Source organism: Leuciscus leuciscus, assembly GCF_965113295.1.
Source record: "Leuciscus leuciscus genome assembly, chromosome: 6".
In the NCBI taxonomy this organism is placed as follows: Eukaryota; Metazoa; Chordata; class Actinopteri; order Cypriniformes; family Leuciscidae; genus Leuciscus; species Leuciscus leuciscus.
In genome coordinates this window covers 37,875,606-37,902,226 of record NC_138730.1, presented here as the reverse complement: position 1 = coordinate 37,902,226, position 26,621 = coordinate 37,875,606, and the positions used below count along the sequence as shown (strand labels likewise).

General features: G+C 36.2%; 3 protein-coding genes across 8 annotated transcripts in view; all 3 read left to right on the top strand.

Annotated features, from left to right (window-relative positions):
• Window positions 1–9,316, top strand: part of cadm3 (cell adhesion molecule 3) — a 68,109-nt gene extending 58,793 nt beyond the window's left edge. For all 3 annotated transcript variants that reach the window (XM_082173573.1, XM_082173575.1, XM_082173574.1), the window contains 2 exons: window positions 2,117–2,242; window positions 5,966–9,316. In XM_082173573.1, the coding sequence (XP_082029699.1) occupies window positions 2,117–2,242; window positions 5,966–6,084 (245 nt within the window). In that variant the 3' untranslated portion in view covers window positions 6,085–9,316. The remainder of the gene's footprint in view (window positions 1–2,116; window positions 2,243–5,965) is intronic.
• LOC309501505 (uncharacterized protein) overlaps window positions 1–26,621 on the top strand; it is a 177,353-nt gene that overhangs the window by 67,868 nt on the left and 82,864 nt on the right. The gene's annotated exons all lie outside the window — the stretch shown is intronic.
• Window positions 10,692–26,621, top strand: part of LOC309501419 (kin of IRRE-like protein 1) — a 39,089-nt gene continuing 23,159 nt past the window's right edge. For all 4 annotated transcript variants that reach the window (XM_082173523.1, XM_082173521.1, XM_082173522.1 and 1 more), the window contains exon 1: window positions 10,692–11,015. In XM_082173523.1, the coding sequence (XP_082029649.1) occupies window positions 10,958–11,015 (58 nt within the window). In that variant the 5' untranslated portion in view covers window positions 10,692–10,957. The remainder of the gene's footprint in view (window positions 11,016–26,621) is intronic.

Here is a 26,621-nt window from a genome sequence, read left to right as displayed (position 1 = left end):
CTTTAAATAGCTATAAAGACCTGAAAAACGTTTAAAAAGACGTGACTTGCTATGTTTGTCAGTGTGTTTGGATGCACAAATATAAGCCACCTTGTAATGATTTTTTCACTTTGCATCAATGTGCTGTATATTTACATTTAGATTACCTTTGCAATCATCTAATACTCACTTAAAGATCATCTTTAAAAACGCTAATCATTTAATATCACTATAAAATGTAATCTTGACCAAATCTCCAAATAGATATCAATTTTTTTATACTGAACATTATAATGTTGTAATGCCTAAATTAACTTGTAGCATTGAAAATTATTGATTTTAGTTTTGAATGTGTTATTTTCAATGTATTAATATCAGCCAATAATTATCTTAATGGTATTTTCATATTATCAGTGCATCCCTAATTTATAATATTAAGCACAACTATTTAACTCCAGTGATGACCCCTGTAAAAGACATTATCTCTTCAGTGTTTTCTGTCTTTTCCTGTACTCTTTCTGTTTGTTTTTTCCTATTATCTCTTTCTCTCTACCTCTTTGGTTTCTATCTGTTTCTTTCTCTCTCTCTCTCTCTCAGTCGCTCTCAGGGCTTCTTGTTGTGTCACTCAGCACTCACTCTGTTCGTCCTCCTTCATCCTCTCTACTCTCATCTATCGCCCTCCTTTTTTTCTTTACCTAAAGCGTGGAAGCGTCAGGGTGACTGTTAACTTGTCTTGTTTTGATGGAGTATTGTTTGAGAAGGAGACAGAGATCGTGCCGTGGGTGGGAGTGATGGATGTCGTTCGCGCTCTCTGAGTCCAGGCAAAGTCACTGAAGCTTACGATAGACTCTTTGCTGAAATCTTGCTTTTGATTATTCATGTGTTTCCTTTCAAACAGAGGTCAGTGGCTCGTGGGGCTTCACGGTAGATGGAAAATAACACTGTAGTAACTTGACAGCCCATTACAAATACTCTACAGATTTTATCGCACATTTTTTCATAAATTACCATTTAAAAGTTTGGGGTCAGTAATTTTTTTTTTTAAGAAATGCTATTCAACAAGGACATTAAATTGATCAAAAGTAACATCAAAGACATTTATATTGTTTAAAAAACAAAATCATTTCAAATAAATTCTGTTCTTTTGAACTTTCTATTAAAAAAATTATCACAGTTTCCACTAAAATATGAAGCAGCACAAGTGTTTCAACATTGATTATAATAATTGATTGAGCAGCAAATCAGCAACTTTGTCATCACAGGAATACATTTAACGTTTTAAAGTATATTAAAATAGAAAACAGCTTATTCAATTGTATTTTTCATTTCGGACCCTATTTTAGTTAAGATTGCTTGAAAATGTCAAGGGCTCTATTAAAGAGGAAAAATTGCTTGAAATTGTTTCCTAAGATAAGTGTTATTAGAGCTGGTAGAAAAATTTCAAAGACACATTGTGACTCTTTCTCAGAGAGAATCTGTATATAGTAATATACTTTCAAAAAGTATGTGCAGTATCATCAGAGGGGTTGTATTTTTGTCAGTGGGGTTGTCATAAATAATCTGGCTTCACTTTCATTCAAGTATGCAAACTCAAAACCAGATGAAAATTTGCATCAACCTGAATAGTTTTAGCACAAATTTCCACCAGTAATTCAAGTCGTTTTGTTGTATTTAAATTAAAGTATTCTAAGAACATAACCTTTCAATTTCATATTGCACATTTCCATCCATTATACAGCCTCTGTACTTCAAAAAAGGACTAAGTGAATCACTAGGCTTTTTGTTATATTTCAAAATATGTGCAGCTTTATGCCATTGCACTGAAAAAAATGATTCATTGATTAATTTTAACGAATAATTTTTTTCAGTGTGCTTAGGAGACCGTTTTGTAATCGCATTGTGACTTCCTGAATCAAAATCAGTGAAGATTCCCAACATTACTGTACTTGCATGACCTCCGCTGTGTATGTAAAGATGAGGTGGGGTCAAATAAGTATTGTATGTTTTTCAGTCTTTTGAGTCTCTCACAAACTCTTCTCTGATTTCGCCTGGTCTGTATTGTTAAGACATCTGTTGTCATTCTGATTGTCCTCTCTGCGCGGCTTTGACGATCTACCTGTCTCTGTTCGTTTCTCAGACCCCACAGCGATGTCCACCTCCTCAGGAGTAGACCATGCTGTGATTGGTGGAGTGGTTGCTGTCATTGTCTTCATCATGCTTTGTCTCCTCATCGTCCTCGGCAGATACCTCATCAGACACAAAGGTACTGCACACTCACACACCACCCTAATCAGACAAAGAAATCCCTCGCTCTCTTTCACACACATGCACAGATCTAATCAGACACAAAGAGATCGCACACACACACATCTGAAGGGATTATAACCTTCAGGAACTGTGGTCGAATTCCTGACGGAGGGCTTTGCAGCGTCCTGCCCCATCAGCAGCTTTTTTTTTTTCAAATAGATTTTGTCTTGAATTTAAGCATCCAGACACTTGACCCAAGATCTCATTGTTGACTGGGACATTATACTTGTAAATTAACCACATGTCTCACTGCAATGGTGCACCTAGAAAAAAAAATGAAAATGAATGAACAGCTTCTGAGTGTATGAACATAGAATAAGCATGGGCACATACTTGGTTGCATATCCTTGCTATTATAAATGCATATCAATTGCTCAATGTACATTCAATGTCAATTTTAGCAGCAATTAAAAAAAATATATATATTCAAGAGATTATGACACTACACTTTTGTATTGTTTCCTTAATAGTACACTATGTATCTTTTAACCTTCTAACGGTTAAACAAATAAAACTGCATGCATTTTGTGGAAGATCATTTATTTTGGTTGTGCTTCGGCTCTGCGTGACTGTGTGGATAAAAAAAAGACTCTTCACAACAGATAATGCTTTACAATGAACTCTGTTAGAGAGCTACAAATGGCAATTTATCTGTTCAATAAAATACCTCACTGAAGTAATAAAAAACCCATCGCCATCTCCGAAAAGCCAAGCCGATGTTGATTCTTGTTTTATTATGAGCTCTGTCGCGTTCTCTTTTCGCCAGCAGACGCTCCTCTTTTCAGTGTTTTTTAAAAACGGGTGATTACCCGGAAATTTGAGATTTAGTGCTCTCCATGTCAACCTTTCTCGCTCGTTGTGACAATTATGCCACTCCCACATCATACACGCGTCAAAGTAGCCGGAACAACTTTTCTCTGAAAACGAGACACACACGGGCAAGTGACGTATGTCGCAAATTCGTCAAAGGTCTAAAATATAAACAATTATAATAGACTTACCATAATGAATCAGGGGTAAGAAAAAAACACATTTTGGAAGAAAGATCGATGATGTATTGACTTGTTATTTAAATTTACATTTTGAACTAAAAACATTACATAGTGTACATTTAAAGTATTATTTATTATAGTCAAGGTTTGAGGTTTCTTGCAGCAAATACTTAAACATTTTCCTCTCTCTGACCATTAGAATTGTATTTTACCTTTATTTCTTTATTTTTATAAAGTCAAACATATCTCAACTTTTTTACGGCGCCAGACATGCCTACATCCTTTCTCCGGAAATCGCCAGCTCTGCGTTGAAATGAATGGGATTGTGTGGATTTGTCGCTGCGTGTTGCTGGTAGTGCGAACGCAGCTTAACTCTAGTTCTGGTAGCTCTGACATCAAAACTGTGACTCACTATTTTTTATAGTCTATTGGTTAAGGTGGACTGGGGACTGAAGAGTTCTGAAAGTTTGATGTCTGCATAGTACTTTGGTTTCTTTTATTTCAAAATAGCAAGAAAAATTCTGTTCTATCTTATGTCTTCTTAGAAACAGCTACTTTGCAGAGTGCAAGAAGCGACTGACAAAGGCTGACAGACTGTGTGAGTGTGTGTGCACAGAGGGACACTGTAAACAGATCAGTGTTTGCGCTGTGCTGCTGCTTTCCCTCTGTATCTATCTATGACTTACAGAGTATATATCTAGAAAAGCTGTCAGAAACTATACATTTAGGGAAAACAGTCTTGATTCGGAGCCAGGAAAAAAATGCTGAACAAGGATTAAATGCAGCTGCGCATTGAAGGATCATATGCACACTTGGGTGAGGTATTAATGTAAGAACATTTGGTTGTGTCTTAAGTGAATGTAAACAGATGAGACTAAAAAAATCACATATGTACAATAGTGGCTGAAAGTGATGTCCGGAGGGGATATTTGTTTTTAATGACCCTACAAGTTCGATTAAACCATCAAAATATGAGGAAAATATTTTATATTTTTTACATATATTAAATATTAGGGGAGAACAAAACACTAAACTTGTTTTAATAATTTTATCTGACTAAATTATTTGTCAAAAAAGGCAAACTGCTGCCACAGGTTTTATTTAACTGCTCACAACAAGCTCACAGGAAAAGCATAGATTAACTACAACATAATCAGTTATTCATATTTTGTTGGTTCTTTCTTGTTTTTGCATGTGTTTATAATTTCTTTATATGACAGCCTGGCCTATCATGTTAATGCACAATTAGCTAATTTTCATTGCGTTACAAATTAAACAAAGTTGTGACTCAAAGCACAACTACACAATATGCTTACAAAATCTTTAAAAAAAAAATAATAATATTCTAATAAAGCATATAGATGTAATTTTTTCTTAGGCCACATGTAAATGCATGTAAATCTCAATCTTCAAAATCTCTTCCTTTCTAAGTGTTTACTAAAATAATTAATATAATACAATAAAATAAAATAATTAAATTAAAGTATTTTAAATAAAATATACATTTTTGTTAAAAACTATCTTTATTCAATTGGGAAATTTATATTTATATTTAACTTACCATTCAAATGTTCGGTTGGTATGATTTTTTTAATGTTTTTGAAAAAAGCTCTCTTCTGCTCACCAAAGATGCATTTGTTTGATCAAAATACAGTATAAACTGCAATATAATGAAATATTAGTACAATATAAAAAAAACTGTTTTCTATGTTAATATATTATGAAATGTACTGTAATTTATTCCTGTGATGCAAAGATGAATTTTCAGCATCAATGCTCCTTCAGAAATCATTATAATAGGTTGATTTCCTATTATTATCAATATTATTATCAATGTTGAACAGTTGTGCTGCTTAATATTTGTGTGAAAACAAACTCTGATGAATAGAAAGTTCAAAAGAACTGAATTTATTGAAATAGTTTAATAAAGTAATTTTTTTGTAACATTACTGTTAGATAATATCTCTATTTCTCTGTGCCACCACACAAATATTCTCAGTCCCTCCTTTTACTCAAGAATGCATGGGCCCACGGAAAGAGACAGAGTCTCCGTTCACACATCAGCTTTTATACATTGTCAAGAGGTGGTGTAACAACCATCTAATCAGAATATATCTTGGAAGCAGAATCAGACAAATCCAGATCTCTTATCTGGACTGGTTTCCAAGAACCACACACACACACACACACACACACACACACACACACACACACACACACACACACACACACACACACACACAAAAAAAAAACAGATGTATGCTGGAACAAGAACAACTTCTCCTCTCTTGCTTGAGAGATCCACCATCTCTGCCTTGACCGCCTACATGGTTACATTTTGGGAGCATATATGCAGATGACAACATGCAGAAACATGCTTTACTGTAATTTTTGAGCAATTTAATACATCCTTTCTGAATACATGTATTTTATTTCTTTACTGAGCCACAAACCTTTCAACAGTAGTGTATGTTCATATTCAACCATCAATTTACTCAAAAAAACTGTCAAAAATGTTAATATATAATATTATATAATTAAACAATGTAATTAAAAATGAAAAAACAGTCAAATAAAATGAACTAAGAATTATTGAAGATATACAATTAATGTTGATATACAGATAGCAAAAACAAAGACAACAGTTGCAGTTGTGATTTCTGTCTCTCTCTCTCTGTGTGTCTCAGGAACGTACCTGACTCATGAGGCGAAAGGTTCTGATGATGCTCCCGATGCAGACACGGCCATCATTAACGCTGAGGGGGGCCACTCTGGGGTGGATGACAAGAAAGAGTACTTCATCTAGAGATCCATCCCTCCGTACCCTCTTCCTTCACACGCTTCAGTTCACTCAGCCTGATGGGGAAAACGGCGATGGCAGAAGAGAGAGGAAATATGTGAAGAAAAAAAAACAAAACAAAAAGTGTTGACCTGTTGGAACTGAAGGACCTCAAATAAGCTTCGACACACAGGACAGGAAAGTGAGAGTTATGCACTGGCGCGTGGGCTCATTTTCACACACACACACACGCACGCACACACACACACACACACACACACACATACACACACACACACACACACACACACACACACACTCTTTCTTCATTACCATAATGACACATGAGCAAACACACATAGTGAGACGTAAACAATAAAAAGAGATGATCAAAGGCAATATGACAGTGACCACACTTCCATCGTCTCCCATGATTCCTTTCAAACGGTCCAGATATGTTGCACAGTGACATGTGCATGCATGAACTTTCAGGACACACTGTCTGCTCCCAAAACCATCGAAAGACACAGACTGGTAACAGGCACGCATGCAAACACACATCAAACAAAAAGGTTATAAACTAAAGACAAAATTGAATCAAACCAAGAAACACTGCAATATCACTGACAGACACACACACACACACACACACACACACAATCATATTCATCACCCCAATATCACATTACATCATGCACACACACAGGCAGAATAACCAGGCAAAAACAGCAGCCCATGCAATCATTGTATGGGACCCCTGATATAAATTTATAAATACATATATATATGATTATATAGCATCATTTTTACTCAGTGTGCTGTAAATATATCCTCTCTCTCTCTCTCTCTCTCTCTCTCTCTCTCTCTCTCTCTCTCTCTCTCTCTCTCTCTCTCTCTCTCTCTCTCTAACCCCACTGTCTGATATTGCAGTATATACTCTCTGAGCCTGCCTGGTTTTCTTACATGCGTGGAAATGCAGAGTTGATAAAAAAATCTCTGGACTATAGAAAAAAAAAAACATGGTGTTATGAAACTTCAGTAATATTTGTATGAATTACGTTCTCTTCAAGTTTGATTTCTGGTGTTTACTGTTGGTGCAACAGTCTAGTGTCATTTCATCAACCTGGGAAGATTATTATTATTATTATTATTATTATTATTATTATTATTATTATTATGAGGTCCTCAATCTAAATGCATTACTTTGATTTGTGCACTGATGTGTCATTGTATGATTCAGGCTCAGTGATTAGCTCACTCACGCCACCTTCAGGAATCAATCTCCTCTGTTCTTCAGAAAAAGCAGGGTAACAAACTACTGCTCTCTTTCTCTATCTCTTTCTCTCTGAATGATCACAATCCCACTACACTCTCTTCCTATCCACAACCCTTTTTTTGTTGTCTGTTCTGGCCTTTGTCTTCCCCTCCATTTATAGTCATAGAGCTAGATTATTTACAGACTTATTCCATCATTGTCAACCACAAACTAAGGGTGACTTTTGGAGGGAGTTTGGGGTTTTAATCAGTTACATCATGCAATAAACAGGCAATTCTATTTAATAATAATAATTAAAAAAAAAAACAATTGTTTAATTCAAATCTGGCTAATTATAGGTGATGTGTGTAATTTTTAGCATGTTAAATCCTTAATTCTATCTAATCTTAATGTGAATAGACTGTAAGTAAGCCAATCATAGGTTGATTCCCTGTGATGCTATCAAAACATTGCTCTGTTTGTTTGAGCATCCCAACCGGAGACATATAACTTTGGTTCAACCAATGGCGTGCAGTCTGATTCAGTTTGGTGGCGCAGAAATTACACACTTTACTTTTAAATGTATTGTGCTTAAATTTGTGAATGACTTCTGCTTCGCTATGTATCCAGCAAATTTTTCCCAAATCAGTGCTGATCTGGTAACAGATTTGATTACAGAAAGTGGCAAGTTGTCATTTCTGTGTCAGCAAGGCCTATTTCGTTTCAATAGCTATTGAACTGTGACTTAGGAGTTGAGCATTTTTCAATTCCATTCCCCTGGACTCTTCCTAACATTTCTTGTCCAAAACATGGCAAATGGTCGAAAATGGCTGAGAACACAAATTTATCTCTATTCTTGAGAAACTGGGACCAAGAGGCAGGTGTGGTAATTTGCTGGAAGAGGGAAAAACATCACAATTCAGAATAAAACATGCTTGTTTAATTTTCAGTTCACCCTTATTTGTATAGTACTTTTCAGATCATTTGAATGGAGCTTTATGGAAAATGCACGTTTTAATGATACAATGTAATTTGGCCCCAATGAACAGGGAATCTTGCATTAAATCACTCTAATCTGCCACATATATGAACGTTCTGAAGTTTATGCATGTTTTTGTTTGTGTGGGATGACAGGGTCATTTGTTAACACACATGTAGGTCACAACTAAGTGGCAACTGACCAATTACAAGCAAAACCCATGCTGCACCTTCATACTCCCTCACATACCTCATTAATGACCGCAGACAATGAGTTTCTGAGATGAGCAGTTACAATCGACCGCCGCAAGATGGCGATAATGCATTTCGTTCCCCCACACGTCTTTATCTCTCTCTCTCTCTCTCTCTCTCTCTCTCTCTCTCTCTCTCTCTCTCTCTCTCTCTCTCTCTGTCCTGTACAAGCAGTAGAACTTCCAGTTAGTGATCAATCAGCTCAGTGCTTAATTTTAAATTAAGTTGTTTACTTTTATTCTGCTGTAGATGTGCATATTGTTGTTTGTAATTTTATGTTCCATTTTTTATCATTTTTTATGACAACTAAATGTCTTAGACTGGAAGGTGTAGATAGTTTTCCATGACTTTTGTTTTGTTTGATAATCTGCCATTTTTTATGATTTCGTGTGATTAGTGTTGCCTTGAACAGTCTACACACACTCAAGTGAGCACAGATTCATGTCTGTGTTTATGTGCGTGGAAGAGTTTCACACTGGACCACCAAACAGATGCAGGAAACACTAAAAGTATTATTACAGTACATTCTGTTAGTTTTTTTTTTTTAAATGATAAGTCTTCCTTTTGAATAAATATTCATATCATGTGGAGCTATTCTGTCATGTATGTTGATTTGTATTATGGCCGATGATGTCATCTGAACGGGACTAAACTCTGAGGTCATCATCATTGTGGGTTCCATTTGTTTGATGTCTGTTTAGACAGTATTTGCTTTTTGTTACAAAAAGAGATCCCTTGTTAACTTCAAAATAAATATACATTTGGGTTAACCTATTTCAGTGCTTATTATTATTATTGAAATGTATTTTAACACTCAAGAATGCTAAAAAATAATAATGCTATTGTTATTAGTTAATACTATTTACATGAAAAGTGAAAATGTGCAACTGTTAGGGTTTCTATATCAGAAAACATGCAAAATGTTTACCTTATGGGTACAGCAACTTGCCATTGGTGCAGCACCCTTAAAGGAATAGTTCACTTAAAAATGAAAATTCTGTCGTCATTTACTCACCCTCAAGTTGTTTCAAACCTGTATGAGTTTCTTTTTTCTGTTGAACACAAAGGAAGATATTTTGAAGAATGTCTGTAACCAGACAGTTGATGGACCCCATTGACTTCCATAGTATTTTTTTTCCTACAATGTAAGTCAATGGGGTCCAATCAAGTTTGGTTACTGACATTCTTCAAAATATCTTATTTTGTGTTCAATAGAAGAAATAAATTCACAAAGGTTTGAAACAACTTGAGGGTGAGTATGATGACAGAATTTTCATTTTTAAGTAAACTATTCCTTTAAGGGACAATTTTGCCTTATTTTATTTTAAAGTAAATTTTTGTATCAGCATATAATTGGTAGCCTATATATTTAAAAGTCTTAGCTCTAAAAAAAGAACATTTTCACTGTTACTATATTTTTGTCACACCATGGGGTATGTTGTCACAAAGGCAACCTGCTGTTTAATGACAATAATTTGATGGCTGAAATATTAAATCTATTCTAAAAAAGTAAAAAATATTTAAAATGAAAACTAACAGTGCAACAATTATGAAAAACAATTCACAAAACAACAACAAAATAGCAAATGTGATACAAAAATCATAGGTGTGGCCATAACACAGGCTAAAACAGATGTGACAACTTGCCCCAACATGCCACTGTGAAAAAAAATGATTTGATGTGGGGAGAGCAGTTTACCTTTTTAGTAAAATGTAATCTGATAATATGGTCTTATTTTTCCTTTGTTAACCCAATTGCTTTAAAAAATATATAGTATGGAATTTGTCATTTTGATTTGGAGAAGAGAATTCTCAAAAATATCCGAATTAATGAAAGCTGTGAACCATGTGTTTGAAATCTATGCTAGAGAAATCAAATACTTTTGCAATTGGACGACAGTAGCCATTGTGACAACTTGCCCCTGTGACAACTAGCCCCGGTCTCCCCTATACTGTATATTTAGGATGCCAGGGGCTGTTCAGTCTCATCCTGAGTCAAATTGCTCCTCACTGAATAATCTTGGTCGTCTGAATATGAAATTTTATGTCCGCATGGTTGTATATGATCTGCCGAGCTGTGACATTGAGCAGCGTGTAAGGACGACAAACGCAATGAGAGAGAGAGAGAGAGAGAGAGAGAGAGAGAGAGAGAGCAGTACCGAGCGAGTCCTCCGGTGATCTCAGAGCGCTGCGTCTCTCCTCAACAATCAAAAACTGAGATTTGCTGAAAGAAAGAGATTTTCCAGCGCACTCCTCCACACATCTCACTCGCTTCTGCTGAGGAGAAAAGAGACGCGCGCTGAATGAACGCAGACCGTCTGCACGCGAATGACATTGTCAGCAGCGCTTCGCGGGATTCCAGAGTCCAGTGTGAAGATGAATTGATGGTGTGTTTTCTGAGTGACAGAGGCGCAGATGGGCTTCAGCATGACTTGCCTCTGGATTTTAACTTTGGCCATCAGTGTTCACAGAGGTAAGACACGAGTATCTTCACAAGGGACCAAATGACTCTGTGCAATTCAATTCAATTCAGTGTGTCCGTCTCTCTTGCTCTGTCACACGCTCGCGCGCTGCTGAAGGTGTTTTAACTTTGTTACTATGGTAACGCTATAGGTTAAATAGCGCTTTGTTGTATGGTCTCGTGTCAAGGTTTTTAAATACTGGATTTTAAACGGTATCACCCACTGGTGACCTTCTGTGTGTGCAAATTATAATAATTTTGAATGAGCAAAATTATGTTTTTTAGAGATATCTAAATTGTATTGACTCAGTAGCTATATTTCCTTTTTTATTAGGCTACTTATTAATGGTAGCTTGCAGAATCATGTTTGTAACACCTCCGATCCGCTGCCGTGTATCTCGCGCTACAGTATGTAGTGCAGGGTCTCGTGCCTCCCGTCTTGCTCGCGTGCGCGTGACTGTGCAGTAGAAAACCGTGGGACTCATCACCGGTGACGGGATATTTGACTGGGAAGAAAACACGGCGTGTGCGCGAATTTCAGTGGCTATAGATGAGGTCCGCGGACGAACGTGACTGTAGTGTAAAGTGTAGCAGTGACTGTGAAGTAAAGTCAATGAGAATGAAAAATTGGTCTTCGCTTTGCCGCCAAGAATGCATGGGAATAAATAAATAAATATATAAATATATTAGGCTAACTGAAAATAATGCGATGTATTATACATGCATCTAAATATGTAAGAAATGTACACGTTACATATGTAGGCTTAATGTAAGATATGCATGTAATTTGAACAAAATATTAAAAAAACGTGTTATTAGAAATAAAACATTATTATGAACTAGGCTACCTTAAAATATTTAGTGTGCTTCTATAGTAAACTCTTATTCAATGATATTTATAATATTTGTTATTAGTAAAATATATATATATATATATATATATATATATATATATATATATATATATATATATATATATATATATATATATATGAATTGTTATATAGTTTATGGAGAAAGGGACATTCCCAGAATTCCCTGAATGAACAATTTTGTTTGGATTTTATTTAAAAAGTAATAGTAGCCTAATAAAAACTAATCTGTATATAATTATAAGTTATTTAGGTAACACTTTACAGTAGGGTCCTATTAGTTAATGTTAGTTAATGCATTATTAACTAACAGTGAGCAATGCATAATAGGGTTATAAAAAAACTTTTCATTGTTAGTTCAGTTTAGCTGAGGTCCATTAAATAATATTACCAGATACAACTTTTGATTTTGATATGGTATTAGTAAATATTAGAATAAGGTAAGATTAATAAACTCGGTTACACTTTATTTTAAGGTGACGCAGTTACATTGTACTTAAGTGAGTAGTCTACTGAGTAAAATTATGAACTTACTATAGAGTTACGGTTAGGGTTTGGTTTATGCATAATTAACTGTTATTACTATAGTAAGTACATAGTAACGTGTAACTACGTCACCTTAAAATAAAGTGTTACCATAAATTCTTCAAACAATTTTTCATTGATAGTTCACTAATGAAGTTGATGTTAACAAATGAAACCTTATTGTAAAGTGTTACCATTGTTTATTATTATTTATTTAAAATGTATTTTATTTTGTTATACATTATTTTTTTTGCTTATGTTTATAGCATTATTTCAGTGTCGTTTGTTATCCTGTTGTCGTTGTGTGAGTAACACTGTGCTTTCTATGTATTTCATTATTTATCGCAGTTGATTGAGATGCCAATTTTGAGAGGCCTTCTATTTCTTTATTATCAGAAGAATAGAAGAACATGTATAATTTGAAGGGAAACTGCTATTAGACTCATATCATTGGGGTCCCATGAGCTCCAAATGTAAAGACAGCAGATTCAACCTCAACAGAACATTAGAGATAATAACACAGCCATTCTGTGCTTCTTCTTTCAACCGGTGTGTCTGCAAATATCTTTAGGTGTGTAGGTGAAGATCAGAGAGTGTGTTCTCTCAGATCTCATACTTGTTAGCAGATTTTCATGTGAAGATGGTGGTATAGAGAGAGACAGAGAGGTGATGAAAGAAAGAGATTGAGGGAGGTGAGACCTGTTTGCAGGAAGTGTCAGCAACTTTCTCTGATGGAGGGATTCGGAGGAGAGAAAGAGAGAGAGAGTGATGGATTGATTTCGAGTGAGAGCACCAAGTGACACAGACATGTTGTGATGGAGGGATAGCGTGATGGAGAGATAAGGAGACAGGCCCGACTCAATCTGTCAAGGGAAGGAATGCAAAGGGAGGGAAAGAAAAGACGGAGGGAGGACAGAAGAGGAAAATGATGTTATTTTTTAATTAGTCTGCAGTATTATCGTTTAACATTCCTGGTGTGATCTCAAGAGCCTTTGTGTAAACGCACCGTGACCATGTGACCAGACTGTACAGAAGAAAAATGCTGACCTTTTTAGATCTTTGGCATTATTTGTTGGTTTTGATGTTCTTTCCAGTTTGCCTTATTGTCAAAACATTCAAGAAATAAGAGCAGAATGAATTCGTAGCAATACGTCGCTTGTGAATACATTTTTACATACACTGTCTCTTTGAATTGAATTCAATAAATTCCATAAGAATGATCATGCTGGGTTTTTATGTTTTATGAAAACTTTCCAGACTTAATGGTTTTTATACTGTACAAACGATACATTCTATCCCTTACCCCTAAGCCTACCCATCACAGAAAACTTTCCACATTTTCAGAAAATGACCAATAATTGAGGACCAATAATTTCCCACAAGGACACGGATTTTGGATATTGGCAGGGGAGCCAATAATCCTCATAATTTAGGGTTTATCAGGCCACACACACACACACACACACACACACACACACACACACACACACACACACACACACACACACACACACACACACACACACACACACACACACACACACACACACACACACACACACACACACACTCACACACACACAACCCTTTTTGTATTCTTTCACTATGGCACAATCAGAGTTTATTTGGGCCTATTTATGATTTATATAAATTAATTTGAAATAATTATGCTTCAGTTTTAGGTTGGGACAAACATTTATTTTGCCTATACGTCACAACATGAGGTAAATGTAAAGGTAAATTAGGTAAACTCGGCAATTCTGTGTAAAAAATGAGTTTGAAGGATTGTTTATAGTTGAGTGCACTGGATTTTGCTGTTATATGAGTGCAACAGTTCTGAAAGTAAAAAAGCCATTCTATTTTGTCCATAGTGAAATAGATTTTTAACGATAACTTATAAACCTTTAAAGACAGCCTTACAGTGAGCTACGAAGTTGTTCATTGATATATCTGCATCTGTTGAAGCCATAGCCCGCATTATTTGAACTTAGTTTTAAAATAACTGTGTTTAACAGCAGAATTTGTAGTGAAAAACTACATTACCCATGATGCTGTACAGAAAATTCCACCAGAGACTAGCAAAAGATCTCGTTAGCTCCGCCCACTCCCATGAAGCACTGCAAATAATGTAATCAAGCTTTCAAAATACTTAAATATTTGAATATGCATATTTTGCAATAAAAAAATGAAATCTGTTTTTATATATAATCAACATTTTTAAATGTTATATTTCTCCATTTTTAATTCGATCATGCTGTTTGCAGCGCTTCATGGGATTGTAGTTCTTTCCCTCACTAAAGCCGTTGAGTACACAGTCTTGTACCTTTCTGTGTTTGTCCGACTGTCGAATACTTTTTTTGCTTCAAATAAAAATGTGTGATTCAAAACAAAAATGTTGTGATTCACCTCATAGCTGGTTGGCTTGGTTCCGGCCAGGGCTTAAACTTTTTTCAAGGGCTTAAACACTTTTTTTAAATCACTGGGGGAAATTAATGGGAAAAAATACTTAAGGAAACAACGCCGCTAAAAAAGTGGGCGGGCAAGTGTTACCATTGTGGAAATTTAATTTAAGTGGAAATGTATAGAACACTAATACCTTTTAATATTAAAATTTCTCCAAAACCGTATAGCAAAAACGCATCTAATACCAGGTGGAAACAGCAGGACCAATGTTACCTTGCTCTTGTATGCACTGTGCGATTTGTGTTGAGACATAAATGTTTAATGTGACTGATGGAAATTTTCAAAGAATATCAAAAAGGTTCATTAACATTTACTGTAGAAGTTGTGTGACGTTATCTAGTCAGACTGGCTACTGGTTATTTCAGTCATAATGTACATGTACATTTTTTTCATTCATGCACCAGTGGCATTCCAGTGTGTGAAAGTTTCCCTGCAATTTTTAATAAAGCCACAGATGAACATTTATTTTAGATGACACTTACACCAATGTGAGACAGTAAGAGAAACATTGATGCATTGCAGTTGATATTTTTAGCTATGCTAGTCTGTTTAATTACCTGTGAAACTAGTGAGCATTACATTTATTTGGCAGATGGACCAAGCAGTGTTTACTTATAACAACTACAGTGATGGAATGCCGGCTCCAAATGCCTGGATTTCTATTTATAAAGAGCTGATTGCTTTGCATAGTATATTATTATTAGTGTGCACCAAGTTGCTTGACACACTAGCAATAGTTGTTTATATATAGTCATTTGTGCATGGACTGGTATATACATATATGTGTCTAATACAAGACCAGACAGTCGTTAATTTCAGCGCAGAGATGATCATCAGGAAACATCTCATTTACATGCTTGTGTAGAAGAAATATCAGTCCCAGATCTGTCTGGGCTGGAGATCTCTCCAGTGGGTTACTGGTAGGCAGCAGTAATTTTGTTAGATGAATAACTGGGGCACAGGTGTGAAGACATACGTGCACGTTTGGACAAGAATGAGATTTTGTGGATACAGGAGGAGACTGTGAATACAGGTGTACATACATACTCAAAGGCACACATGAACACACATTTGTCCAGCTATTTTTAAACTGTAACCATGTGAACATCTAGTAGTGGTATTATTCTAAGGGGTTTTGTGATACACAATGATAGCTTCAAAGAATTGTATTTATAAAGACTGGGGCGAGTTGTCAAAAGTAGCTTAACTATAAGGTTTTGTGTCAAACACCTAGTTTAAAGCTTGTCTGTTGCTGTTTTACAATTTCAATTCGATCTTTTTTATTATAGTTAAAGGGATAGTTCATCCAAAAATAAACATTCTGTCAGTAATTACTCACCCTCATTTTGTTCCAAACCTGTAAGACTTTCGTTGATCTTTGGAACACAAATGAAGGTATTTTTTAATGAACGACAGCACTATGACGTACGCGTGCTTACTTAATTTTCCACTTAATTTACAAAATATGAATCTTTGACGCATTCACGCAACAACCTCTGCTTTCGCGTCGACACAACACGCATGCATCGTTGGAACAAAATGAGGGTGAGTAATTACTGACAGATTTTTCATTTTTAGGTGAACTAACCCTTTAACCTTAAAAAAACAAACACTTGACTTGAATAAAATACACATTAACTGAAAAATAAAAACGTGATAATTTTTTTTTTTACTTATTTTATTTTATTTACATAGATTTATTTTTTTATTTTTTTATTTTACTCTTGATGTACTAAAATAACTCAAATTAATACAATTAATACAATTACAAAAACTTGAACTGAAATTAAAATTAAAATAAAAAACAGAACATAAAATTTTTTAACTAATTAAATTAAATTAAATTAATTATTTTTAAAACTATAATAATATAATATAATATAATATAATATAATATAATATAATATAATATAATATAATATAATAAAAACGACATAATATTGTGACAATACTAAAATAAGAGTGGTATAATTTTGGTAGTACAAAATAATGTGTAAGACAGTATATTGATCAATTTTGATATTCTATTCATGCAGTTTCATGAATCTAATTTTTGTGATTCATAATTGTTTAATGGCTTACATTACTACTGTAAAGCCATTAGGTACATTTTAAATACAAATATATATTTGGTGGCTTTTTAAACTAATATTTACATATTTATTTGTAAGCTAGTATTAATAACTAGTAGGTTCCCATTGTGACAACATGGGTCACAAAGGTAAATGTGTTTTTTTATTTTATAAAGACTTTCAAAACCAAATTTATTTAAGAAATATTCACTGGAGTAAAAAGAATGACAGCTTGCCCCGGTTTCCCTTATATAAAAAATTACCTCAATAAAAGTGAAAGATACTGTAACTTTGAGTTTGATTTTGAGAGCATGTGCAACAGTGGCCTCTAAAGCCCGGGACACACCAACACCAAGCCGATGTCAAAGAACTAGCGGCAGACTGCAGCTGCGTCTCGGCCAAAAAGCTGCGCTTGAACACACCAAATGGACTACAGGCGGCTGTCAACTACCATGTGTGTTCTATGCCAGCGTGTATGTAAATAACTGTCTATATCAGCAGTATCAATAGTCTGTTTTCGTCATTCAAAAAGGGAAACTGAAACTAGGACTGCAGACATACAAACAATGCAGCGCTTGCTTATCATTTTTAAATCAATCACGCTGATCCAGTCGGCTCATATTATTATGAAAATATTAGATAGGCTCAGGTAAGATGATGTAAAATTATAACAGCCTGCTGTCTGTGCCGTCCTGACTTCTTTGCTCGCTTTCTTCAATTTCGCTTTTATTCTCTTGCACTAACTTGTTCGCTAAGCTGAACAGCCAATCAGAGTTCTCTCTCTCACTGAAGGCCCGATGCCGATTCAACATACTAAATCGGCCCAAAAAACCATGATGGCGTCCGACTAGAGCCAAAAACTAAGCCGACCGATGATCAAAAATGGCCCGACATTGCCCGACTGCCAACCGTCAGCTTTGTGTGTCTCAGCCTTAACAGCTAATTGGTCTTAATTGATATTATAGATGTGCATAAACTTAACTGAATCAGAATGGAAACAATGTTAGTGCTAGATCTGAGAGAGATGGACTCAGTATTCATTAGTTTCTATGAATATTCATTGTATTATTTTGTCTATGGTGTGCTCTATGTAATATATTGATGATGCCATTACTAATGCATTGTTGTTAGTATGTGAATGTACGTGCGAGAGCACTGCAGTTATCAGTGAGGAAGAGCGGGAGGCATGAAGGGGGAATTTTTTTTTTTTTTTGCGCTGTCTCTTTTTTAAGTAAATCTGTTACTATAGCAACCCCAGAAGCAGAGGCAGAGAGGGAGGGAGAAGGGGTGAACTGGGGGAGTGCGAGAGACCTGGTAACCATAGCAACTCACAAAGGGAATGGCAGAAACTTACAGAAATATATGATATGTTATAGGTTGGGAGGGAGAGGAAGGGAAAAAAGAGAGCAAACGAGGTGAGAACGATCTCAGGGAGGGACAAGAGCTAAATGGACGGAACAAAGTACCTCAGCCAATCAGAGACTCACCCTCGTCACCATTGCCCAATCAGAGAGCCGCAGGAACACAAAGCACCTTTCATGCACAAGACTGCGGACCGTAGTAAAACATGACACACGGAGAATGAATGTACATAGGATTTTGCAGAAACAGCAATACTCACCAAAAATGAATGAAGTAGTAATACAGAAGCGGTATAAATGTGCTCACTTCACATGCACATGCTTTAACATAATACAAATATTAAATTATTAGACATAAGGCAATAAGGGAAGAAATATACGAAATAATTTTTGATGCTCAGGTAAAACTTATATTTACATAGGAATTTCATGTGTTTATAAAACAGCAGTTTTTAGGTTTTGTTTCCAGTAGGTTTACTGCTCGCCTTAAGGTGATCTTGACTTTGACATGGTTTCATGCATTTGACATTTGCCATTGACATGTTTAAATGGATCCTGGCAATCCAGTTCTACATGAAATAGCAAGCCAATATGTGCTTCCTTTGTTCTAGTTCTGCTCATTGCTCTTTTAAATGTATGATAATGCTGAAGTTTACAATCTCCCCCAGTGGAACTATGTTGAGGCCAAATGTAGGCCTTTGTAAAACGACATTTTTACCTCATTTTTCTATCAACCATAATGAAATTAATGAGAAAAAAAAATCCAAAACAACCTAAGAATACCAAGTATTCTGATGAGCCAAATTTCATTGAAATAGGATTTTTAGCAGTAGCATCATTCTTTATTTTCACTAATTCAGTTTTATACTGTTATCTAGAGCTGCACGATTAAACATAAACATTTGTGATCTCGATTCAAACACCCATGCAATCTCATTCCTAAATGAAAACGATTCGCCTGTGTCTATTAAACCTTTGACAAATTCACACCGCCATTGAGAGCAGTTATCATGTACAGTATAGATATGAAACAGCTTCACGAACAGTCTTTTCAACCACACACAGTATAGTCATTTCTGTGTTACAAATATTCATATTATCACAGTAGTACTGGGATACAAGTTTATAGTTTGGACATGAACACTGTCAATGGAAGCGATCAAAACAAACATGACGCTTCAAATTACAATTGTATCGATTACATCGTTACACCAGTAGGTGGCGACAAGTGATTGTTAAAAACTTTTGGGATTTTTTCTAAATGTCAACTAAAAACTATTGCGAAAATACAGCGTTTCCATTACCGATGTTATGCGACTAAAACGGCATTTTTCCCCTCGCGGTAAGTAAAGTCGGATGGTGGTAGGTATCCCTGTAATTCCAAACAAAATGCGCCATCTACGTCAGGTGACCTGTAAATGCACAAAAACTGTTTCCATTGCAGTTTTGCGAAATATTTCTTTTTCGAATTGCCTGAAAAACCACCTCATAAGAGCGTAAAAACTGTTTAGCGATAAATGTTTTTGCGAAATTGACGTGTTTCCATTGAAACATTATTGAATCATTCATTCAAGAGATTTGTTAAAAAAACACTGATTCATCCATTAATTAAATGAGTGAGTCATAAATCAATTAAAAAACATTTAAACCATATCAAATTAAACATTTTAAATAGACAAATAACATTTTGTCAGAACCTCTAGTAAGTTACTTTATTTTATTTAGTTGTCTGTTCAGAATCGTGAAAGTTTGAAAGAAAAACAGAGTGATTCTCCCTTTATCCAGAATCGTGCGGCTCTACTATTATCTAAATTATTATTATTATTCTTTTATTATCTAGCTGCTAAGTGACCTTTACACGTGACATTGGCATTCCAGAGTCTGAAAAAAAAATCCTTTGTATTAAACCTTTCACACAATGCTTGATGTATAAAGCCGATGCATACATTCTTTAAATTTCATTACTCAATCTGAGCTGAACGAGTTCTCAAGAATACAGAGGTTTGCTTCAATAAGTTTAATATTTGTTTACATATTTATAATATAAAGGAGTTGTCTTCTAATTGTGTAACTGTGTAATAAACAATGTTGTTTTATTATGTTTATTCCCAAATTATTTCATTAATTATATCCAATTGGTTTGAGATGTCAGCATTGGATGGCATTTGTTTTTGCTTCTAGAAGACAGTCTATTGGTTAGTTAGTCATCTAAAGTGATTTGCAGAAAATGTATTGCAGGGACAGTTCCTCCCACAGCAGCTCGGGGTTAAGTTTGTATCTCAAGGGCAGAATAGATAGAGCAGGATTAATCACTGTAATCGTGTCTCAGTGTTTGGGTCATCTCTATTTGTAACTGAACTTGCAACCTTTAGGGCAGAGGTCCAGATCCATTGGCATTAGGCTGAAGGATTCCCAGAATTCTTCAAATGACAGAGAAGGAATACACAGCCCAAACTTATAAAATCAGTACATTGTTCTCACAACAGCCTCGCAATCATGGGAAGCCGAGGGTTTTGTGCTTACGAAGTCAACAATTGGTTTTGGGAGTGATTTCTGATGGTGCTGCAATCTCCTCCTCTGTTCTTTTTCTAACTGGCATTGTTAGTAAACTTACATTTGTTTAGCAGACTCTTTTATCACTTTTATCCAAATATATATATAGTAGTGGCCAAAAGTGATATCCAGTCTCAGACAATTTACATCCTCACCCTTTATTTAAATATTATTAAAAATGTGTAGATTTTGTAAGCATATTCACTCTTAAAAATAAAGGTTCCAAAAGGGGGTTTTCAGTAATGCCATAGAAGAACTATTTTTGGTTCCCCAAAGAACCTTTCAATGAATGGTTCTTAAAAGTACCATTTCTTTCTTAGTATGAAGAACATTTCTAAAAATCTAAAGAACCTTTTTCCACTATAAAGATCCTTTTGTAGAATGGAAAGGTTCCATGCATGCTAAATGTTCTTAAAGTGTGTGGACACAATCACCATACAATGAGAAAAATCCATTCACTCCTTTTTTTTTTTTATCCTCAAAAAGCCTAAACACTCTCAATAATCAAGCCGTTTGGATTTTCTGAGCAATATGAAGTCATATTGCTCATGCTCCGCCCACAACCACTGGCGGACTGTCCCGTATTAGCATATTTCTGTCTTCAGACATTTGTATGCGCCAGAGAAACAAGCGCGCAGCCATCTTTAGAATATTGTCTTTGAACTTCCGGTTTTGTGGTTGCTCTGTATATTTCTATTGCATCGTTGTCGAAGAATAATTGTCAGTGAACGGGAAGATTTTAAAACGGGCAGTTAATTCATAAATACATAAGATCGCTGTGGAAATACAAACCAGAAGACAAAAGACAACAAGCGCAGTGCTGAAAAGGGGCGGGGCTACATAAGGTCTGTACTGCCCACCAAGGCAGGTTGCCACGGCAGCACTTTATGTGTCTTGTGTCAACATGCCCCATGGAAGAGAGGGGTGCAGGTGAGCAGTTGCTCATTATCATTTAAAGAGACATGCACCGAAACAGGTAGCTGTGAACAGAGCTGTTTTTGAGGAGGTAAAAAGGGTGTTGTTTTACACAACCATTGAGGAATTTTAACCAAAGTATGTTACAAACTTTACATGAAGAACCTAAAGAATCATACCAACTTGTGGAAAATGGGCATCCGATGACCCCTTTAATGGAACCATCAATGCCAATAAATATTCTTCAGGGTGTTGTGTAGTTGTGCTTTGAGTCAATTGTTTTATAATGCAATGAAACATTAGACTGCGTAAACCCAGCCCGATCTGCCGGCGATTTGATTTCGCCTTGCAGCTCAGGCTGGAAACCTGTATATTCTTCTATCCTGCTTCTGCAAACCGCTGATCAATGCTCCAAACCAACACGTTTCCTGCCTGGAGTTTTCGCTGCAAAGTACGTCACTTGGATCGTTGGTCTGATTGGTTGAAGGACTATCCAATTGCGTACAGACTAGAGTCATTTGAACTATGCCCGTTGATCACACCTCTTGTACAGTAGAAAATACAGAGCAGACTCCCCAGACCAATGTTCAATCGTAAAAGATTGAGTTTGGTCTGGTGATAGCCAGACTAATGAAACATGCCAAATTGTGTGGACATAATTTTTGGCCAGGCTGTCAACAAAGAAATTATGAATACATGCAAAAACAAGGAAGAACCAACAAAATATTAATAACTGATTATATTTTAGTCAATGTATGCTTTTTCCTTATTAAATTTTTTTGTCAGATAAATACCTTTACCAAGTTTTTTCTTCCCTCATATTTAAAATATTTATAAAATATTTCCCTCATATTTTGATGGTTTCTCTACTGTGTATATATATATATATATATATATATATATATATATTCATTCAAATCACTCGTTCTTGTGACAACAAAATATATTTTTATTATAAATAAAACCTATAGGCTACTAACATTTATACATTTATTTCATACTAAATATAGTACAAATCTATTAACATATTTACTGACATATTGCTTTAGACTTTATTTAGAGTACTTCTTTATTGCCCAATTCTTAATATTAAAGTGCCCCTATTATGGATTTTTGAAAATTACCTTTCAAGTAGTGTGTAACATAGCTCTAAAAGACTGAAAACATCCTGCAAAGTTTTAAATCTGAAAGTGCACAGTATATTAAAGTTATTGTCTTTCAAAAGTAAGAGTCGACTTTGAGTCAATGAAATGAATCGTTTTTGTGACGTCACGACGAAACATTAGCATATTGACCGCCCACTTATTGCGCGCGCAATATCAATTTAGTATACCAAAAGTACAATTGCAGGGTATATTTATGTTAAGTATATGTAAATGTATTTGTAGTATACTTAGCATAAAATTAATGTATTTCAAATACATGTTGGTATATTTATTATTTTTCACTAGGGATGATATTTGATTTTATCTAATCAGCAGAAATAGATTGTTGATAAATTCCTTTTTGTTCAGATACACACACACATGTTCTGTCCCTCTGCAGTTCCACAAGTTCACATGCAGCGCACACACATGCACATGCACTCAATCACTGCTCTTTTTTATGCGCACACATACACATACACACATTAGATTTGCAAATGGAAGCAGCTCTGCTTCAATGAGTGGGTGCAGTGGAGAACCGAGAGGAAGGGAACGAGAGCAAGAGAGAGAAGATAACGAGAGATGTGATTTCCCTCTTCCTTAATGTGTCTTTTGTGTTTTTTAGCCTGTCTGTCTCTCTCAGGATACCCTCTTCTTTAGTTACCATGGTGACGGCATGCTTCCCCCCCCTTCTGTCTGTCTACCTCCTTACCCCGCTTTCGCGCTCACTCGTTTCTCTGTTACCATGGCGATGGCTCTCCCCATCATGATACCTGTTCATTCTTTCTTTGCTTTCAGAATCTCTTTGTATTTTCTGCTTGATTCTGAGAGGATGCATCCATCCATCTGTGTGTTGCTATACTTTTAATGGTTTGTCGTTTGTGTTTCTCTTTGAATTAATTTGCTGATTCTCAATATCGCTGATTCTCCCTAAACACCCTCACTGGAGACAGTCTGCAGAGGGTGGGCTGCAACCAGCACGCATATAAAGAGAGCATTTTTGGGGGTAATTTTCGCAGACGACAGTTGTTGCTATGGCGACAGAACTTTAGGATTTGGATGGAAGCGGTAGAGGGAAGAATGTGGGAGAATGGATGGAAACAGTGTAAGAGATAACTGGATGTATGGAGAGAGAGAGAGAGAGAGAGAGAGAGAGAAAGAGGAGGGCGTGCTGGATTTTCGGGAGACGACCCTCTGCATGTTCTAGTTTTTCGGTGGTGCGCTGGCGAGCCGAATATGTCACACTGCAGATGCTCTCTTTGTCATTCGAATATGTCCATTTGAATTTAAATTTGTTGGGGGATGGGGAAAATAATCTTGACTAGGTCTGTGTCCAACCCCCCCCCCCCCCCCCCCCCCAAAAAAAAACTAGAATTTAAAAAATTCTAAACATCAGTGGTCATTGCCTGTACTGGATTGGCCACCGTGGTGCTAGGGTGGTTGCCAGGGTATTGCTATCTGGTTGCTAAGGTGTTCTGAGTGTTTTTTTGGATGCTATGTGTGAATAAAAGCCTAAATTCAATCTGTTCATCATAAAAAGCGATTGTGTCTCTTCAGAAAATTTGGACTAAACCGCTGAAATCATATGGATTGTTTTACGATCTCTTTATGATTTTGAAGTGTCAATCTTATTAGTAGTAATCTGGACGTACTACATCCGCCATTTTGTCATTATCATGTGACCTACAAGCGTCAGTTACATCGCTTCACTGCCATTCATAAATCCTCTCCCGTGGCCCCATGGGATAGTAAAGTGTCCATCGTATGCACACTTCAGAATCTCACCAGAAGGTCATCCGGGGACTTTTTGTCTACTCTTTTACTTTGAATTCAGACATACTTCTTTTGTCACATTCAGTTTTTTGCCTACTATATATGTAGTAGGGAAGTGTGCCATTTCGGATGCAGTCAGAGTGTCCAAACCTTAAGGTGACACAGCAAAGATTCCCTTTCAACTTGATAAAATCTGAGAATGTGAGGCAGAAAAAAATGAGTGAGATAAGTAGAGTCTAAATGAGAAATGACATGACAGTACAGTGCATAAATTATTCCCTTTCTGTGTTTTCGTTGCACCGAGGTGACTGATGCTGAAAGCAAACATTTTCTCACATTTTTAATTAAGAGACCAAAACAGAAAAAAAGAGAGGTAGGGAGGAGAATGAGTTGAGAGGCATGAGGTGAGATGGAAACTGAGCAAGAGAAGGAAAGAAGAGAGAGAGAGGGGGAGGTAAAGGAAATGCTTCACATTCTTTCAGTGCCGAGAAAGAGAAAGTGTGTGTGTGAGTGAGATGATCGAATGGAAAAAGGAAACGGACAGTTGGGATGAGCTGGAAAACGAGAGGAGAGATAAATAAAGGAAGAAAGTTCACATACCAGAAAGAAAGATGCCTGTGGAAAATAGGAGCAGAGGAACCATACAGGGAAGGAAAGTAAATATGATAGACGGGGTGCCCTCATGTGTCCTGCAACCTATGGAGATGACCTTTGACCTTTCTAACAGCCTGTTGACACAAAGAGGTCAGTATGTCGAGGCCTCAAGAAACTAAACAAACATCAAGCGTAGCGTCAGTTCTGGCAGGTCACGTTAGTCAAGAAACGTTGACTCTCAGCTGATCCACGTCTACCTATAGGAATACAACGCCTATCAATGTATAGCCTACATATATAAGCTCCTTCAGTATTATCAGCAGCTATCGCGTTTCTCAGGAGCGAATTACCCGCCTCCATCCCCAGCTCCTCCTCTCGTCAGTCAGTATTTGGCATTCTGATCCCCCTTGAATCAGAATAAATTCTCAAATTATGTTGTACTTTAAAACCTTGAATTAATGATATCTGCAATACATTCATGTTGATTCAAAAGAACCATACCGCCAATCCAAACTGTATGCTAATTGTCAATCGTATTTGACGATAGTGGTCCTGACCGAAATGCATTATGACGTTCACAGAACACTCTCTTACTTCTCTCTTGCTTCTCAGCGCTCATTATACTCCTCGCACTCACTCTTCTGCACTGCAACAGCTCAAAGTGGAGTAACAGCATCATTTCATCATAATTTTAGTTTTTTAAATGTCTGACTTCATTAGTGGTATGTACACACATATCTGAGAGGAGATGTAGATGTTTCAGCCGCATTTCTCTGGGGTTAAATCTCTCTCTCATCCGCTCCTCTGAGCATCAGTTTACTTGAGATTCCTGGGACGGGAGGGATGTGTGAAATGAAATATTAATGAAATGAAGGGCGTTTGGCGAATCTTTTACGCCGTCCTGTTTCTGTGCCACTGCTAATGTCGAGGGTCACCAGATCCCCCTGAGGCCCCGTAGTACACTGAGTGACATTTGAGTGGTTTTGCTGAATGTCCCGAAGCATGTTACCCCTGTACCCAACATGCTGCTGTTTACAGAAGAACATTTTGTGGTGTGTGTTTGTGTTCTGGGGATGGTTGTTTTTGGCAGGATTTCAGTTTGGATTTTTCATGATTTGGTATAGCGCAAAGAGCACTACCTTTATAATTAATATCACACTTAATCACACTAATTCTATTTTCTAATAATCTACTATTTAGGACGGATGTTGGTACACAGCAAGTCTCTTTCGTTCCTGAATGAATCGTTGGACCAAATGACTCATACATAAACACAGTCACTTGTCGCCACCTACTGGCGAAACGAACCAGCACAAATCTGCGAAATCTCCAAAGTACAAATTAA